This window comes from Cetorhinus maximus, chromosome 15, assembly GCF_964194155.1.
Source record: "Cetorhinus maximus chromosome 15, sCetMax3.hap1.1, whole genome shotgun sequence".
Taxonomy (NCBI): domain Eukaryota; kingdom Metazoa; phylum Chordata; class Chondrichthyes; order Lamniformes; family Cetorhinidae; genus Cetorhinus; species Cetorhinus maximus.
The window spans coordinates 54,570,228-54,587,591 of record NC_135893.1 but is presented as its reverse complement, the minus strand read 5'-3'; the positions used below and the strand labels follow the sequence as shown (position 1 = coordinate 54,587,591).

At 40.5% G+C, this 17,364-nt stretch overlaps 1 protein-coding gene across 2 annotated transcripts in view; it reads right to left on the bottom strand.

Annotated features, from left to right (window-relative positions):
• unkl (unk like zinc finger) overlaps positions 1 to 17,364 on the bottom strand; it is a 143,322-nt gene that overhangs the window by 58,586 nt on the left and 67,372 nt on the right. For both annotated transcript variants that reach the window (XM_078558415.1, XM_078558416.1), the window contains exon 3: positions 9,604 to 9,780. In XM_078558415.1, coding sequence (XP_078414541.1) covers positions 9,604 to 9,780 — 177 coding nt within the window. The remainder of the gene's footprint in view (positions 1 to 9,603; positions 9,781 to 17,364) is intronic.

The window sequence follows — 17,364 nt, the reverse complement described above, 5'->3', positions numbered from 1 at the left end:
AGTTAAGTCACTGACTAATGCTTATTGGTATGTTTTTTACCCCCTCTCATGAGGCAGCAAAAGGAAAAAGGGAGAATTGCTGCACATTAACTTTGGTAAGGTCCAACAGTGAGCTACAGCCATGAAGTGGATGACAGGAGGCATATGAGCTGGGCGACAAGTGGCCTTGAGTCATGCATGCACCACTGTTTCACAGAAGAGTTAAACAGCTGCTTTAAAAGAAAACACCAAGTTCCTCTTGGCCTGGATTTTCACTGCATCAGGATGACTCGGGAGCCCTTCAAAAATGGCAGCCAGGGCCCGATTCTGGGATTCCCAACCCCATTCCTGGGGTTTCCAATTTTTGGGAGTGACTTTTAAGCATGCAGGTTGGTTCGAGTCATAAGTTTGCGCCCTGCACTCCCAACTTGGTCGGCTCCATTGTGGGGATACGCATGTCCGAGTCCTGCACAATCTTTATGGAGTCAGGCCAGGTTTTCAATGAGTCAAGGTTCTCGGCAACTTAAGGGGTTTTGTGACCAGAGTCTGCATGAGGAGACCTTTAAAAAGACAGGGTCAATAGGTTTTCTTCATGCCTCCCATGCCGAGGCATGCACCCCCTCCACCCACTATGGCATTTCCATGCCATTTTGCCCACTATACATTGCATAGAATCAATGAATCCTATTGTGTCATTGATAACTTTCCACTTCTTCAAAAAACAAATTCCTTTTTACTAAATCCTGATATAAGTGTCAATCGTCCATTAAGGTTTCAACAGCTGAAACTACAAGCACTTGAAACCTCTATCGCGTGTAGTACACTAATGGATGTCTGAGCTGTCAGCCAAGAATACATAATGAGGCATAGCTGAGAACCCCAACATCCTTTAGTCTGTTGAAACACCTGAGCCCCAGAAAAATCATTGCTCGATTGACAGCTATGGCTCTCTAATCCATTCTGTTGATTTCACAATATTTATTTACACAAGGTTTCAGGTGCTTGCAGTTTCAGCTATTGATACTTTAAAGCATCTGGAATTTTGGCACTTTCATTGTTCTGTAGTAAAAAGGAGTTTTCTTTTAAGAAAGTGGAAAGTCATCAATTAATGATTTTTTAAGATAAGTTTTTACACAGCCTACTGACACTACAGGGTTCATTGGTTCTGTACAGTATCATAGTGGGTGAACGGGCATGCAAATGCCATAGTTTGGCAAGTGGCATAAGATGCCACGGTGGTTGTTTGGGAGGGGTGGGGATATGAGATGACAGGGGCATGGGGTGTGGGTGGGAGATAATGAGCATGAGGGGTGAGAGCCTGTTTTTATTTTAACTGGTATGAACTCCCATAGCACTGAGGCAGGGCCTTTAAACAGACTACCCTGGGAAGCAGCAGCCCCTGTGGCTGCCTTGGAGCTTTTTCCAGGATTGGCTGGCCCGAGTCCAGCCTGCATCTGCCCAGCCACCCCCAAAATGAGAACAGTCCCGTCCTTGCGGGCACTTTCTCCCGAGGCGGGTAGGCCAAGCCAGGAATTTTCCTGACTCTCACTACCTAACTCAAGGATTAAATTCCAGACCACTGTCCTGACTGGATAGCCCCTTTCAATTAAGTGTTGGGATACTCGCCAATCAGACTGCATACAGTCTGCAGTAGTCCTCAAACACAAAAAGAAATGCTTACTCCTGCAACACATATTATCCGACAAACATGTGGAACAAATACCATCGATCATTGCATGCCTTAACAACCAGAATAATCACTTTCCTCTGCCAGAATGCACAGGCCAATGCAGAAATTCAAAACTTGAACAAAATGGATTCAAAACTGGCCTATTTTACATTGTACACAGTTGTAGTCAGCTGGATTTTTCCTATAATCCTGACATAAAAACACAGAAGAAATTAAAGTTCAGAACCTCTAGGGATACATCCAACCAGAGTTGGCAATGCCAATGCAGATGCACGGGAATACCAGATGATTCTTCTCATCCACAGCTCAGAAATACTGAGACCAATTGTAATGCCCAAACTTTAAGCCTGGGTGAGATCAAGGATTGAAGATTGCAACTTGCTTTGCCGCATGGTTCAGGAGTAAAGCAGCTGTATTTACCCACAGCATTTGGGAGTAGGGGAAATATTAGAACTGGAAAAAAGGACCATCCTGCTATATATGGCTCTACAGTTCATCAGCTTCCACAATTGAGTGGGTAGACCATTTCAGTTTTTCTTTATTAAAGATGAGGCCTTTTTGCCGAGTACTATTTCCTATGCATTCCTACTCTGCAAATTGTGAAATTACCAAATTTACATATAAAAATAAACAAATATTGTTAGGCAAAATGGACAGAGTATTTCTTGAAGTTTTGGAGAATACTATCAATAAAACATAATAATTTGCTCTGAGTGGTAATGATGCAACCACACCACAATTAGTTCACACCCAAACCACAATCAGATTGATAAATTGCTAGTCAAATATCTTCTGCCTAGAGAATCAAATGTAATATGTGTTGTGCTTTGACAAACATTTGTCTATAGGCATGTACAAAAGCGAGTTATCCATGATAACTGCCTAAATATGATTTAAACACGCTCTCTGTTTCTCATATTCATGTGGTTTCAGAAAAATCAAACATAACATTAACTCTCTTTTATACAAGATTACAGTAAAGGTAGGAGTACATTTTGTCCAACCCACAATGCCAGTGAAGGAGGATGAGTTTGCACCTGCAATTCTGCACAGAACAAAATCTGAATATTCAAGGAGAATGAAAACCTGGAGGGATTGGACTCCCACCTCAATTATCTTAAGAAAACATACATATTAAAAAAATCTTTGACTTATTTAAAAACATGAAATTTCTTGTCACTGCAAAGACAGACACAGGTTAGTGCTGTTTGCTTCCAGGACATCCATTATAATACCTGTGACTTCACATCAGCCCTGGAGGCTGTGCACAAAATTGGTTTCTGCCTTTGATGAAAAATCAACAGGGATTACACTTCAAAAATTAACTAATTGCCCATGAAGTGAAATGTTCTGAGGATGTGAAAGGCACTTTATAAATGCAAGTATTTTCTTTTCAGATGGGGATTTTGCCCATGTGCTCTGGAGCTGCTTCATTAGAAATAACAGAAAATATGACTGTCAATTAGTCAGAGTGGCAATCTGGATTCCAGGAGACAGGCTTTAGATACAGCATATCAGAGGTGAAGGATCACTGTGCAAAGGGAAAAATAAACAAGATTATCTGAGGTCAAGAAATATATAAGTCCGATTGAGCCCAAGTTAGAACTGTTACAGTAGAAGAGAGCATGAAGCATTTAAGATTTTATATTCGAGGCGGAATCTTACAGGCCTTTGAAGATTTTCTGAAGTTGAGCCCAAAAGAGGTCTTGGCCCCACTGGTGATGCCTGGCTGTTCACTTTACCAGAGGTGGCTAATTAAGAGGCTGCTTCCAGCAGCACCCATTGAGGATGGTGGGCAGGACAGGCACTCAGCTGGCCCAATGTGAGATCCATGGTGATGCATTACTGGCACCCCCCCACCCCCCCCATGGAGAGCTGGGCATTGCTACGGCAGGCAGGAGAACGTGAGGGTGCCTCAAGATGGGGGCGCGCTCCGAAGACGTGTAAAATTACGAAAGTTATTCGTGTCGTACTGAGCCGTTGTTAGCAAGGGGATGGGGACACTCCATCCACAGGATGGTCTGCAGCCACAGCTGTGGCCCAATGGCAGAAGCTGTCCAGGAGGGAATAAATAAAGGAGGTTTCTTAACACACAGAAGTAAATGGTGTTGTAACAATGGCACAAGATAGGTGCACAGGATTTTTGTTGGGGCGGTGGGGGTGCGTGGACTGGAAAGAGAGAAATAATTGTCCGGGTATTTTCTTCTCTCCCCTTCTCCACCGTTCAGTAGTTCAAAGTGTATTAACCCCAAAGCATGAGTTGTTTCAAGATTATCTTCTGAACTTAGATGATTTTCACCCTTTTGACTGGAGTTTGAATCCAGTACAAGCGAATAACTAAAAGACCTCTCTCCATAGGGCTCACACATAAAATGAGTTTCAACCTAGCTGCTACTGGGCACAGGTCTACGCAGAACAGGATGGAAAGTTAATTCAGCAAAATATCACAGATGGAATGCATTTGCTCTCTTACTGTCCATAATCGGTATGTTTTGCATGGAAAGAGGTGTATCTTTTCTCATCCTTGGAGTGTGTATTCCAATTAAAGAACTCAGCAGCAAGCTCTCATGAGTTTTAAAATAAAGTTTATTTATTCTCACACACTTACCTTTCTCATACACACACACACACACACGGATAAAGATAGTGCACTTTTACAGATCACAGTTAACTCAGTCTCTGATGTACAATTTCCAGTCTCCCACACAGCAGACCTGTGGTTTCTTGAATAGATTTGATGTTTTAAAGTTGAAGTGAGGATCTTATAAAGTGAAGGGTTCACAGCATGTTGCAAGGTTTCCTGTAGTTGAATATCTAGGAGGTTGGTACTTGGGCAAACTTTGAAACAGGAACACGAAGTACTTTGGTTGCTTGATGACTTGCAGCTAGTTTCAGAGTCTGGTTCTCAAGCTGACTGGCAACTGATGAATCCGAAAGGCAGAGATGGCACAACCTTTCTCTGCAGCTGTTGTCTTGTTGGTGTTCTTCTCCAGTCTGCCCTGGTCTATTCTGGGTCTTGGGATAATAAAGGATCTCAGCATAAGAAGCCAGTTTCTGTCAGATGGTCAACGGCCATTGTCCACCCACCATGGCTTAAATCTAAAAGGCCACTGATATACAATAGGAAGTAGATAGTGGTCTTTCACACACACAACTTGTGGATAACTGGTCCTGTCAGCTTTCCTTTGTTGAATTGCAAACCTGGAGACACACAGTCATGGGGTCCACTGACTCTATCTTGAGTAAGCTTCGAACATTGGCGGCTTGAACTCCACAGATAACATTTGTCTTGGTATGTTCATTCGAGGAGGAGGTTCCCATCCATGGTTTTTCGATTCAGAACTTTGCGGAAGCTTGACAGTCTGTGTTGAATAAACAAAGGTCACCTGTATCCATTTTAGATAAACAGAGGAAAGTTCCAGAAACTTCCATCGGAGCTCAGTCCATGTGTAAAGTTATGAACATGACATGCCTTTACTGGGCATGACAAGTCCCCACAGGGAAAAAAGAAAACTGTATTTTGATTGCTTTCTTGGAAGAGCAGGAGAAATAGTAACACACATTCTGCACTCATTTTACCATCATATATTAATCTTATACTGCAATTGTGTATAACAGTTTGCTTTTCAAGCTCAGGCTCCGTCCCTCTGAGGATGAGGCTCAAGTGCAACTGAATTTCTTCTGGTGTTGGGACTTGCTTTAAGGCGGCTTGTATTCAGGGCTAAAGTGCCTTCTATCCCATTTTTCCTTTTTAAAATTCATAATTTTACTTTGTCTAGTGGTCTAAGATTTTTATTAACACTTGGCTGTGCTTCTTTGGAAACTTTATCACCAGCAGATATGTGACTACTGGTAAACTGTGGGGTTAGTGAAGTGTCCAATTTAATGCTGCCGTCCTGGAAAGAATCAAGTTTCGCAGGTTATTGAAGAACAACGTTTAAACTATGTAAATTTCTGCTACTGCATAGCTGCCCTGCTTGTATATGCCTTAATCCTTTAGTGGCTGTTTTTACAACCCATGGGTTAGACTATTCTGTTTCTGGTATCGTGATAAATCTTATTTCTAAGGTGATTGTGGGTATGAACTGGTTTTAGATCCGTGAAGATGTCCTGATTCTCCTCCTGCACCTTGTCTTCAGTGGGTTCTAAAGTTAAATTGTTGGGTTTGGGAATTTTTGAATTTTGAACTTGACCATCTGGGCTTTTAGTTGGTAATTCTGCATAGACTGCATTTCTCTTGTGGTTTGCGGAACAGTTGTTGTCTTAAGGCATAGCATCTTCGCTTTCTCTTTCATCTTGGGGATGGATTTTTCTCCAATCTATCCCATGTCCTCTGTCCTCAGGTAGCGATCCAGCTTCGGCCATACTACCCTGTGGCACTTTGACTAGGTAAGGCATCTTCCTCATTTTCAGCCTACCTGCTTGGGAACTCTCTTGGTCCCTATTTAAATTCTGGAAGAAAGTTTTTGCTGGTCATACCCCGGATGCATTTTCTTCAACTTTTTCTGCCTTTATCTCAGTACTTTTGCTCTCCTTTGACCCTCTTTTGGCCCTTTTAAATTCTCCAGGCCCTACTCTGGCCTCTGGTGGTTTGGCTGCTTTAAATTCTATGGGCTCTAACTTAGCCCTTGTAAATTCTGCTGGCTTTCTTTAAAAAGCCTCTTTAGTCCTTACTGGCTCTATCCTTTCCTATAGGATTTTAGGGATTTCCTTAGCCCTCTACAGCTGAGCAGCATTTGCTTATTCCCATCATTTTCCCAGACTCTGCAGACTGCTCGGAGCACAGGACTGCACTTGCAGCTAAGTCACTGCCCAACAATAAATCCATCCCCCATAATGGCAAGCTCAGGATGACCCCAACGGTCACTACCTCAGTGACCAACTTACTCTGCAAGTAAGTTTTAACTAAAGGAACCTTCAAGCACTTGCCAGTAAGCCCTTTTACCAATACCGTGGTATTTGTTCCGCTTTGAAGTGGCATCTCTGCAACCTTTACTACAAGTAGGGTTTGAAGACAGTCAGTGTCCCTGAGGATAGTTATCTTTTTTCTCAGGGCATGGGATACAAAATGAGTCATTTTCCCTTTGTACAAAAAAAAAACTCTGGTAGGTATTCTGATTCCCCCCCTTAACAGTTGAGCTCAAGCTCACTGTCCTCATGGCTGTAGATGCTGTCCTGATTGCAGTGCCCCATATTGGTTTCTCTGCATGCCAACCATTTTCTTCAATATACCTAGGTGTCCCATAGTGAAAACACATACAGCAGCCTGCTGCTGGTTTGCACTTCAAGTTCTTTCTTTTAAAAGTGGGGGAGTCAGCCCTCCTTTTCTCTGGAGCTTGTTTCTGTTTCATCTACCTCCATCCTATTTCGCAGGAGTTAGTAAACCCAGGTTTATTCAGAGTTAGAGGTTTGTGGATCAATTCATAGTCTCTGCTATGATAGCTGCGTCCCTATGTTTTGGAAACTCTTTGTTCCTCCACATGGGTTTTAAGGTTGTACAGGCAGCAGTTCCTAATCTTCTCCAACAAAATTATTTCCCTTGATCTGTCATGGGTATGGTCAATTTTTAGGACTCACATCCACTGGTCAAAAGTTAACTGTTTAAGTCTCTTGAATTTGAGGAAAGTTTGGGTGGACTTTTTACAAGCGTTTTGGAGTTGTTTAGCCACATTAATTGATCTGCCAGCTTTTCAAAGGCTGTGAACGAGGTTTCTACATCCTCTTCTTCAAACTTAGGCACTAGTTCAGAATGCTTCTAAAGAATCAAATCCTGTTTCTAAGCTAGGAGCAGTTGAGTTACCAGTCACGACGACGGAAACTGTGACTGAATGAGATCTACCTATAGCTTCACCAGCTAACCAAAAACATTGAACTGTTTAAAGAGTACTGTTTTTAAAAAATACAAGAAAAACGCTGACCAAAGATAGCTACCACCAGTCACCTGATGTTGATCACTTTTCTGGAAAATTATGATATGAATTGCATGCTGACATATTGCTCATGGAATTCTACACCTGGGGGTGTCCAGGTCCACTTCAAACAGGGACTCTTGAAAAGAAGGTACTAAAAATGCAAAGTGCCGGACTTCAATCAACTGTGATTCTGTCAAGACAATGGGAACTGCTAACCAGCTATATACTCAACAGACATTCGAAACCCCTGTGGAGGACAAAATAACCCCATCCCCTATTTGCTCTACTATCTTGAAATGTGTCAAACGTTTCTGAGATGAAAGGTCAAAAATGTGATTACTTGTTCAACAACAACGGCTGCAAGACATGTTAATCAAATTCCTTCTTGGAATATACAGCCAGGAGGTTTAAGAACTAGTTTTGCCAAGCCAGAAACAGAGAGAAATTTCAAAGTCAGCTGGAAAAAAAAAACACTGAAGGGAGAAATAAAGAATCTCTCTCTCTCCCTGAAGCTAAAATTGACTCCAGCAAGGTGCAATCTACGCCTCAAGGACAAGCAAAGGACTTAATCGTCGGCTTTTTAACTTTCCTTTGGACTCTGGCTTTTCTTACGTGTGTGTGTGTGTGTGTGCATGCGTGCATGCGCATGTGTGCGCACGTAGTCACAACTTTTAGCATTTTTTTCCTCAGGTTAAGTAACTAATAAACTCACTCTTTCTTTGACTCAATAAAACCTGGTTTGATCGGTTCCTCATTGAAAAGTAAATACATTTGGATTGGAAAAGGCATCTACGAGGAAAAGAAATTTTAAAAAACCTTTGTTGCGGCCAACCAACGGGTCTGAGTAAAGGAGAGCCAGTTCATTCCTCCTTACCCGGTCGTAACACTAGGTAAAGACAAATTCTCCCTAGCTGCTTCAATCAGCTTTAGTTCCCAATCCTTTTGTGCTTGTAATTCTTTCTCCAGCTTTTCCAGCTGGAATTCTCCTTCTCCCTTGCCTGAAATTCTAACTCTAGCCTCTACTTCTCTAGGCGAATTTTGGTTAAGGTAACCTGGTCTGTTTCAGGTTCTGCCTTTCCAAGTCTGTGAAAGGGTAAAATGCTCAACCAGCATCCTTAATACCTCAGGCTTCTGTGCTTTACGCATATGAAGTTTTACCTGCTTATGACTTTTATCTGTTCTGTAGTTAGGGATGCTAATCTAGCCCAAGTTAAGCCCTACTGTTGCACAAGTGCTTTTACATCCAAGTCAGCCATCTTACTTTCCATTGTTAATATTCACAAAGCCGACTGCTGTAATCGATTTTGTTTTTGTTTTAAAAATTTTGGCAATGTCACTTTTCCCTTCTACTTCCAATTTTCCTTCAAGTCCAATTTGGCTCATTTGCTCCAATGATTTAAGTCCCGGGCGAAGGCCCCAATTCTGTCATGGACAGAATGTATTTACTGTCTTACTGCCTGTAATCTGTATGTTTTGTATGGGGGGTTTGCCTTTTCTTACTATTCATTCCAATTAGCATGCATTCTAATTAAATAATTCAGCAGCAAACTTTTGCAAGTTTAAAAATAAAGATAATTTCTCCTTACACACTTACTCCGAATTAACATACCATCTCACACACGGTCTCACAAATGCACACTCATGCACAAAGATTGGAAGACTGTATACATTTACAGATTACAGTTAATTTACGATTTACAGTTATAATTTCCTGTCTGGCACATGCCAGGCCTGTGGTTTCTTGAATGGATTAAATGATTTAAGGTTGCAATAAGGGTCTTGTAAAGCGATGAGTTTTCAGCAGGTTGAAGTCGAATATCTAGGCAATAGGATATAAAAAAAACAGAGCTCAAAGAGCAATGCAGCTAAAATCAGATTCATTTGGAAAACGAGTGGAACGAGAGAGGAGCAGCACCTGCTGGAGACAGTTAGGAAAATACATCACAAGCAGCAAAAGTACAAAAGTTAATGGGCAGCCTGAAAATTACATACACATGTTAAAATTACATAAACTAAGAATACCTTATGTCATATACTGGAGGGCGAAGATCATGTGGACCATGAGCAAATGCACAGTGAAGTCCATTTTTCACACAGTGCCCACGAGCATCTGTTTCATGGATGCATGTACCAGTCTTATAATAGCGTAGATGATACTTTCTTTCTGTGTCCCCAGTTGTTCGATGTAGATATGGGCAACTACAAAAGAAATAAAGTTTGTTTACATGATTAACTGCAGCTCTTCCACACCTATTGTTTATTACAGATTTGAAACACCATTTGACATCCTTCCTGAGGCAAACTGTGTTTAATTTTTTCCTGACAATTTAAAATGACAGAAACTCTTCAGCTTGCAGTCTGATTTATTAGGAAAGACAGTTTTATGATCATGTGGAAGTATATCTGGAATTCATGATCTCAGCTCAATTATCAGTCACAGGGGCTTCCTTAGTTGGTTGGATGTAAGAAAGCAATAAAGATTTAAAACCAGAGGGTCATTCCGCTGAAACCACAGATCAAAAACATCAAGAGGGTCAGGACAAAAAAGCCGATTTGACCTCTTATACAACTGTATCATGGAAGAAAAAGGAAATTAACCTCAAATGAAAGAGAATAATGCAGTTATTGCCAGTTGACAGAAAAAAAGTTGCAGTATTGTCCATTATTCAGCAAGATGGTACTCTCACTTTTACTCATACCCAAGATCTAATCCCTTTTATAGGAAAATAGGTCTTTCAAGGTAAGGGCAATTACATTGGCCCTTTGTTTAGTCATCATATACGTGCACCACACGCATTAAGTCACTTCCACCTTTATGCAAGCAGCTTCATAAGGATTTGGGTTAGATGCGATTGATTGTTGAAAATGCAAACTTCCAAGGCCTGAACTCTTTGTGGATAACCCAACATGATTGACAGGCTTCCAATGGCATATGAAACAGTACAGCTCTGACATTAAGCCTTTTTTGGAGCGGCCTTTGAAAAACACTAAAATTAATATGTAAATTGAAGTAATACATGGATGCAAAGTTTTAGTACAGGGTATATGCAGATGTCCTTCTAGTCACTTTAGTTGCTCAAGAGGTTATGCCCCTGGCTTAAAATACTTAATAATTCTAATCAATAACGATGGAAACAAGATAAATGGGCAGCAAGCCTCTGAACAACGGCATTCCATGATAGCACAACTAAATTAAGAAGTTCAATGTTTTTGATTAGTCCCAAAGTACTTTTGTACCTGGGTAGAGTGGACGTGGGGAAGATGTTTCCATTAGTAGGAGAGACTAGGACCCGAGGGCACAGCCTCAGAGTAAAGGGAAGACCTTTTAGAACAGAGATGAGGAGAAACTTCTTTAGCCAGAGAGTGGTGAATCTATGGAATTCATTGCCACAGAAGGCTGTGGAAGCCAGGTCATAGAGTGTATTTAAGACCGAGATAGATAGGTTCTTGATTGGTAAGGGGATCAAAGGTAACGGGGAGAAGGCGGGAGAATGGGGTTGAGAAACTTATCAACCATGATTGAATGGTGGGCCGCATGGCCTAATTTCTGCTCCTATGTCTTATGGTCTATGGTCTACTTTTCCATCTTCTTCCCCCATAGATACACACATTAGTTGCGGTCAAATTGCTCTAAGGCTCCAACACTCTCTAAGGTATTCCTCAAAGATTTCCCTCCTCATTTTAGGGATATATAGCTCTCATGAGCCGAAGAAGGACAAAAGATAGAAATCAAAACCTCACTCCGTGCCATATCACTACATATTGGCACTTCAACAGTCTATACTGCTGGTTTGACAAGGCAGATATTAACTACAGAAACTTGAATATTTAAATGCTGAATGCATATTCCACATTGAAGAAGAGCTAAGTACAGGATCACGATTAAAGAACTCACAACAGTAATCACAATTTAACTACTACGTTCTTTCAAGTCCAAAGTAGGAAAGATTTAGTTGGAGAAAACAAGCTTTCTGATGGACTTGACAGTCAGATTTGTCAGCTAATTACCAATGAAAATCCACCATCCTAGAAATATATTAGAAAAGCTGCACAAGGTATATTTGTTCAAAAATGTTGTTTTCTACTACAATTCTTCTGTGTCATCCCTTATATTAACAGCATCACTGGTTTTGAGAGCGGTTCAAGACCACAAACCTCAATTCTAGACTTCAAATGCAATAGCTGATGCAAAATACCCAAGCATGATTTACAAATTGCATGAAAAGTGAATTGTAAGAAATGTTTATGAGTGCTAAGTTTGGAACCCAAGGCCAACATAAGTATATTTTGTGCTTCTAAGACTAATGATTCAAGGGAAATATGCAATAATTAAGACAAATGCAATCTACAGCTGTTTGGCCACCAGTCTTTGGTTGAAATTCCTGCCTCAGTGGCTAAAGAGCAAGTTAACTGGGGCCAGCATCAAGCTCCATCAGTCCTAGGTCATACTCATCTTGTCCATGAAAATTCATTTCTAGAAACGTGTGGTTTTTTGGTACTTATGACCTTGTAAACATCAAATTTAGCAGATTGTGTGCATCAGTGCTCAATGAAGTTTACAATGAGGACTCTTGCCTGAGTCAGAAGTTTGTGGGTTTGAGTCCCATTTCCAGAGCCTTGAGCAGATAATCTACACTGACACCCAGTGCAGTTCTGAAAGGGTGCTGCACTATCGGAGGTACAATCTTTCAGATGAGGCATTAAACTGAAACCTCGCTGTGCTCTCAGGTGCACAGAAAAGATCCCTCTGCGCGATATGAAGAGAAGGGGTATTCATTTGGTAGCACAGAACTTGAGTATTGCTGAAAAAAAGAAACATTTTTTGTCGATACTTTTCGTCTTGCACTCACCAGGACAATTTGCAAGAAAATGCCAATGTAAGGGGAAACAACAAATTTATACTGCATAAGAAGAGTGTGCTTATTGGTTGGCAAGTGGACTCTGATTGCTAGAGGCGTTGCTATGGAGAATGCATCAGCTGATGGTGATTGATAATTAACAGCCAAGCATTGTTTGAAATTTAAACCAGACAGCTTGACTCTGATTGGTCAAGACACTGCCCTGGGGAATGAACCAGCGAAGGCTGTCACTTATTTTGCTTAGCTGAAGGCGGCGCAATACATGTACATATTCTTTCTGCCTGCAAAGAACAGGGCCCTGTTTATTAATACATGCAGCTTCCAGTACACGCAAACGCACCACACTGCAGGCCCAACCGACAATCTTAAATTGGTTGTCAGTGCAATTCTTAGAACACTGAATATTACTTAGCACATGTTGTCCAATTGCGGAATTACATCTAATGTTGGACAGGGCAAGGTGCAGACCGTACCTACCAATCCATGCTTGCAAAACTCAAAACACAGTGTCCAACATTTGATGTGAATACAGGATTGGACTACATTTGCTGAATCATCCTCAATGTGCTAAGAATTACCCTGACAATCAATATAAGATTTGTCAGTCGGGCTCACAGTGTGATGCAGTTGCGTGTACTGGAAGCTGCATATATTAATAAACAAGGCCCTGTTCTTTGCAGGCAGAAAGAATATGTACATATATTGCGGTTTCTTCCACTAAACAAAATAAGTGACAGCCATTCGCTGACTCATTCCCCAGGGCAATGTCTTGACCAATCAGGGTCAAGTTGCCTGGTTTAAATTTCAAACAATTTTGAAAAAAAATTCATTCATGGGATGTGAGCATCACTGACTAGGCCAGCATTTCCTGCCCAGTGCCGATTCTTGGCAGTTAACTGTCAGTCAACATCAACTGGTGCATTCTCCATGGCACTGTCTCTAGCAATCAGAGTCCATCTGCCAACCAATCAGCACTCTCTTCTCATACAGTATAAATTTGTTGTTTCACCTGACATTGGCATTTTCTTATGAAGTGTCCTGATAAGTGCAAGATGAAAAGCTTGGACAAAAAATGACTTCTTTTCAGCAAGAGGCAAAGGAATGCTCTCCAGTGTTCTGGCCAACATCTCAAACTGATTAGCTGATCATTATCACATTGCTGTTTATGGGAGCTTGCGGTGCACAAATTTGCTGCCGTGCTTCATACATTATAACAGTGGCCACTCGTAAAGCCCTCTGGGATACTCTGAGGTTGTGACAAGTGCTATATAAATGCAAGTATTTCCTTTGATATTTAATACATCATCAAAGTACTTAGCATGACAAATACTGAAGGAAACCAGAAATCATTACCACATTCCAAGGGTAAGGAGCAGATGGAAAGATGAAGGAAAAGAAAACTCATAGCATGAGTCACGCAATTTTTTTGGTGGGGGAGGGATGTTGTGCTGTAGTGACAGCATACAAGATTTTCTTTTAAATAAAGCGAGTGTGATAAAACATTAACGTAAACTTATGTCCATGTGGGGAATTTTGCTCATGGCAGTAGAATAATTGAAGCATAGGTGTTAAATGCCTATTTGAATGACTGTGTTATGCATTTTTAAACAGGATTTCCTCTATTCAGACTGAACAAACGTATTCATCATGAATGTCAAGAATAAGGGAACTAACACCACTCACGTATATGAGAATTAACTATTACAGCATTTCAAGTGTAATATTTAGAGGAGTAATAACTTGTCTTCAGGAAACCCCAATGATATTTTATGCAAGTAAGTAAAAGGCTTTTTTTTTAAAAAATTATTTTTCAGGAAAAATTTTAAATTTTCCAGATTGATGGTTCAACACCAAACAGGTTTTAAAAAATGGGACAAATAAACTCAGCAGATTTCATCAGAAATTTTTCAGCATGAGCTATGTACCTCAGAGTTCAATGTCACAACTCATGCCAAACGTGGTAGAAGACAACCAAACTTGCTGAATTAAGTTTGGCAGCAGCAACAGCTGCTTTTCAAAATGGAAACAAAAATATTGCATTTAATCTAGAGAAGCCATTAAAAAGGGTATTTAAGGAACCATGGTCTAGGCCAGGAAAATTTTTAGTCGACAGTAATCTTTTGCACTTCACGTTTTCATAGAACTGCAAAATTAGTTTGCTTTACCTGGAAAAAAAACTGTATATAATATCAGCACATCCAGAGAACACATTTAATCCAATATGCAGATTTCTTAAAATGGGACAATTTTTGTTCCGTCAGTCATGCAATTCTCCAAGACAAATTAGGGGCACAGAAAAGGGTTCTGGATAACAGGCACATGGCCCATTACAGGAACTAATATAAAGCTGTTGAGAAAAGACTGAATCTGAAGATTTAAAAGTACTCTGTTATATTCTGTGCCCAATAAAGTTGGACATGTGCAGAGCTTAATGAGTTGAGCACAATCGATTGCCCTGCAGATTCAATTATTGCCACCTCGAATCCAATTATAGCAATTATAAACGTGAGGACACCAAAATAGACAGAAATTACAGAAATATAACAGGCTGAAGTTGGGCAACATAAAAATTATGCAATTGCACATTCTCCATGTACTGACAAAAAGTGGGTGACATTTCAAAAGTAATTTGTAGATCAAACAGCATATTTAGAGATTCCATCACCAGTGGGATTAAAAATCAAAACAGCGGCAACGCTGCACGGGATTACAAAACTGAAATGCCCGCTGGAGCCATTTAGCATCTCTCAGGTTCACCATTAATCTGAGTAGATCTGTCATTTAAAAAGAGTAGCATATTTAACTGGGAACATTTGAAATGAAGGTGTTGCAAGTCTTCACATGTTCGATTATCATAATCAACAAACGAGCAACCTAGTTTATAAAACACCAGTTTCCCTCCAACACGCTTTGGCTTTACGTAATCCACAGTGATCTACTCAAGTAATTTATTCAATATCTAAATGCCCAGACATACCACAAGAAATTCCTCAACCTCTCTACATCTGTGTTGTGCTATATTACCCAGTCGCTAATACAGCACATTTTTTGCAAATTTCCATTTATCCCCGAAGTAATTTAACAAATTGTGGGATTAGTCAGATATCAGCCTTTCTGCAATTCAACCAAGTTGGTAAAAAGAACCCACACATATTACAGTGAACAAACCCACTTCAAAACAAATACAACCATATGAAAAGTTGTCTCTTGCATTCTGCAAGTGATGAATCAGATTTACCAACATATGGAATTAATGCCTACAAGCGTGCATAAAATGTGTTCAGAACTTTCTCCAATGTACACTTCAGGTATGGTCTCTGCACTAAATTATATTAGAAAGAATTTAATGCTGAAATGCATAACTCAAAACAATTATCATAAACAGAACGTATTCTTATTTACATTTAAACATAATAGAAAACCCCCTTGCTACTCTTGGTTTAGTACACATAACCAAGTTAACATGTACAATGATATTTAGTACAAGTGAGTAGGTATTATTTTAACACAATCATATCAGTCTGACCTTTAACTGGAACATTTTAGCAGAACTAAACATACATAACATCTTTTTAGTTGATCTACATTAGCAAAGTAACACATAGCACATCCACAATTCAGAGGCACATGTTTTTTGTGCAAAATCAATGAGATGACATTTCTCTCGAAGTAAACATGAAATGTTCTATCCTTATTTTATAAACAGTCTACCCTTGTCAAAAAAATTGTGGAATATTTTACAAATAAGATTTCTTTAAGCTCAGTATTAACAAAACCTCTTCTGGAAATAGGCAAGAGTGGCAAATAGCCAGAGCAGGATTTAACCAATTATAAGCAATTCAGTTGTTCAGCTAGGCACTGGATGAAACTTTCATGGATGTAAAGTGGTGCTTCACAAGGAGGGGGAACTTGTGGGGGGCACGAGTTCCATTAAGTAGAATATCTGGACTGGATGACTGGGACAGCAGCTGTAGCCCTCTCCCAAACAGTGCCCTCTCCAAACCTGAAGTTGTATGCAGCAGGATTCCCATAAAGGACATACTCCAGGAGCCTGTGTATAGAACCTGGTTAGGGAATGCGGAACACTGGGGAAAGCCAAAGACATCGACTATTCCTTGCCCACCCTACCGTCTTCCCTTTGGCTAACCCAGATCATACGAATCTTAACATCTTGTTTTCTTCTTACAGTGTCAGCCGTGATTCAGTTGGTAGCATCCTTGCCCCTGAATTACAAGATTCTGGGTTCATGTCCTACACCAGGGCTTAAGCAGAAAAATCTAGGTGACACTCCAGTGCAGTACTAAGGGAGCATTACATTGTGCTATCTTTTGAATGAGACAATAAACCGAGGCCCATCCGCCAGCTCAGGTGGATGTAAAAGATCCTACATTACAACATTAGTGGACTAGTAATCCAGAGACCCAAGGTAATGCTCTGGGGACCCAGGTTCAAATCCCGCTACGGCAGATAGTGGAATTTGAATTCAATAAAAATCTGGAATTAGAAGTCTAATGATGACCATGAAACCATTGTCAATTATTGTAAAAACCCATCTGATTCACTAATGCACTTTAGGGAAGGAAATCTGCCATTCTTACCTGGTTTGGCCTACATGTGACTCCAGGCCCACAGTAATATGGTTGACTCTTAAATGGCCTAGCAAACCACTCAGCTGTATAAAAATTCTACAAAGTCTCAAAAAAGGACCTACACTACAGGGACTGCAGCGGTTCAAGGAAGTTCACTACCACCTTCTCAAGAGCAACTATGGATAAGCAGTAAATGTTGGCCCAGCCAGTGGAGCCCACATCCTGTGAATCAATTATTAAAAAGTGGCTATACTTCAAAAAGTACTTCCTTGGCTGTAAAGAGCTTTGAGATGCCCAGTGGTCATGAAAAGTGCTTTTTAAATGCAAGTCTTTCT